General features: G+C 36.3%; 1 protein-coding gene across 1 annotated transcript in view; it reads right to left on the bottom strand.

The window, feature by feature from the left end:
* The window catches only part of LOC107695031 (alcohol dehydrogenase 1-like), a 7961-nt gene that overhangs the window by 4344 nt on the left and 1457 nt on the right, over window positions 1-2160 (bottom strand). The window contains exons 2-5 of the mRNA XM_016494811.1: window positions 1670-1771; window positions 1429-1570; window positions 1123-1210; window positions 818-1037 (exon numbers count right to left, since the gene is read on the bottom strand). Coding sequence (XP_016350297.1) covers window positions 818-1037; window positions 1123-1210; window positions 1429-1570; window positions 1670-1771 — 552 coding nt within the window. The remainder of the gene's footprint in view (window positions 1-817; window positions 1038-1122; window positions 1211-1428; window positions 1571-1669; window positions 1772-2160) is intronic.

Raw genomic sequence — 2160 nt, 5'->3', positions numbered from 1 at the left:
GTCCAAGTTGCTTTATATAACAGTTAGTTCCAATCCTCAAATGTAATTGGTAGAGCAGTGTTCCAAGAATGCAACTGTGCAGCTGTTTTTTTATTGTAAGGCTTAATTAATCTAATTAATGTAATTTCTTACTTTGGAATATAATGGTTGCTTTTCCGAAGGGAACATAATACAGCCAACAAATGCAACCTACTGAGACCTTCGAAATGAGACAACTTTTATGAATGAGCCATTGAATTATTCACTTAACGAAATTGTTTGAACACACTGATTCATTCTATAACACACAGGGGTTTGCAAGTGTCTGGCGGTTAGTGAGTGAATTGCAGGGGGTTTGTGAGTTGATGAAAAGCTAATAATTTATTAAATCATAACAATTAAAATTACAATAAATATAACGTTTTAAGATGAAAACAATCAAAATAAAACACTTACTAAAATATTTAATATTTTATTTTGTTTACTTGCGTGTCTTGTGACCATTAACTGACTTCAGAGCACTGTGAATATTGGAATGTGTTGATGAATAATTGAAATATGAACTTAAAGTATAAAGTAAATATTTTAATCTTGTGTTTAAAATGTAAGTTACTCCATATCAACTTATTTATTGGTTGTATAAAAGCAATATCATATCAGCACAGCTGAGATCAACATTTAATCTTTAATTTTGTCAAACATTTTTCTTAAAGTGACTTTCTTTCTTTAAAATGAATGGCCCTTGATTCAACATTTTGTTATAAAAAGCAAAAACATTAATTTAAGTGTGGCTTAAGTGTCTAGATACTTCTTGAGTGCACACAACATCTTTACACACCCCAGCTGTGTTGACAGCAGCTCCATAACCGGTAGAGATGCCGCAGCCGAGCAGACACACGCGTTCGAGTGGGGCATCATCATCAATCTTGGCCACAGCAATCTGGTTGATGACGGTGTATTCAGAGAAGGTACTGGTGCCCATGAACTGCAGAATGGGCCGATCACGGCAAGTGAAACGTGTTGTAGGATCAGACATAATGTCATGATATTTACTTGACCTGCCAGAGAAAAAAAGATACATTCCCAAAAAGCAAGAGGACGAAATATAATGCGAAAAATTATTCTGTCGTTTGCATTTCTTACCAGTTGCGGTCACACAGGTTTGTTTTTGGACACTTGCAGAACTTGCATTCTCCACACTGAGAGAGGAAGAGTGGAATGACCTTATCACCTGTTCACCAGAATACATAGACATATTTATTTTTTACGTAGTGTTTCATTCATGAACAAATCAGTTAGATAACCAGATAAACAGATTCATGGAAAGATTCAATTCGGAAGACATGAGGGTGAGCAATTGGTGATGGAATTTTCATTTTTGAGTGAACTATCCCTTTCAAGAAGAAATAAAGACTTGGACATGCATTTTGAATAGTTTTATTTTGTGACCTGGTTTGAAATCAGTGACCCCGGGTCCCACACTCTCCACCACACCAGCGCCCTCATGTCCCAGGACAGTGGGAAAACCACGCTTGTCCTTCCCTTCAAACAGGTGGTAAAGGTCGGTGTGACAAACACCTGTAGCTACAACCTTGAAAACAGGAGAAAAACGTGTTAACCAATTTAACCAACAAGTTAACAATTTCAATGTATTTAAGGGGTTTGACAACTTTCATGGGACATTTCCCACCTTAATTCGTATTTCTCCTTCCTGAGGTGGGGCGACTTCTATTTCCTCCATCATCAGGGCCGCAGTGGGCTCCCAGGCAACAGCAGCCCGACATTTAATCACCTTTAGCACAGAAGAACTTGGTTCAGCATGTTTTTTAGATATTTAATGGTTGACTACAGATGTTTATATAACCGCTGTGCTTGAGTAGATGCATGATCTACGCTCTCTAACCGTAGTTGGAGGTTGTCCAGCTCTTTGGCTTAAGCCAATGGAAACATTAAACATCTGTTTTTAGAGCCACAAATATCTGTTATTTCACAATCAAAGATAAATATTAACCCAATGAAACTGCCAGAGTGCACTTTTTGTAAATGTAGCTTGGTTTAATAGTTTCCATTTGGCAGTAAACTGGCAGAGTGACCAATAAAAACTATATATATACTGTATATACACACACACACACATATATATATATATATATATATATATATATATATATATGTATAAAG

The sequence above is a fragment of the Sinocyclocheilus anshuiensis genome, unplaced genomic scaffold, assembly GCF_001515605.1.
Source record: "Sinocyclocheilus anshuiensis isolate Anshui unplaced genomic scaffold, SAMN03320099.WGS_v1.1 scaffold14, whole genome shotgun sequence".
NCBI classification, from domain to species: Eukaryota; Metazoa; Chordata; class Actinopteri; order Cypriniformes; family Cyprinidae; genus Sinocyclocheilus; species Sinocyclocheilus anshuiensis.
This window is presented reverse-complemented; position numbering and strand designations above follow the sequence as displayed.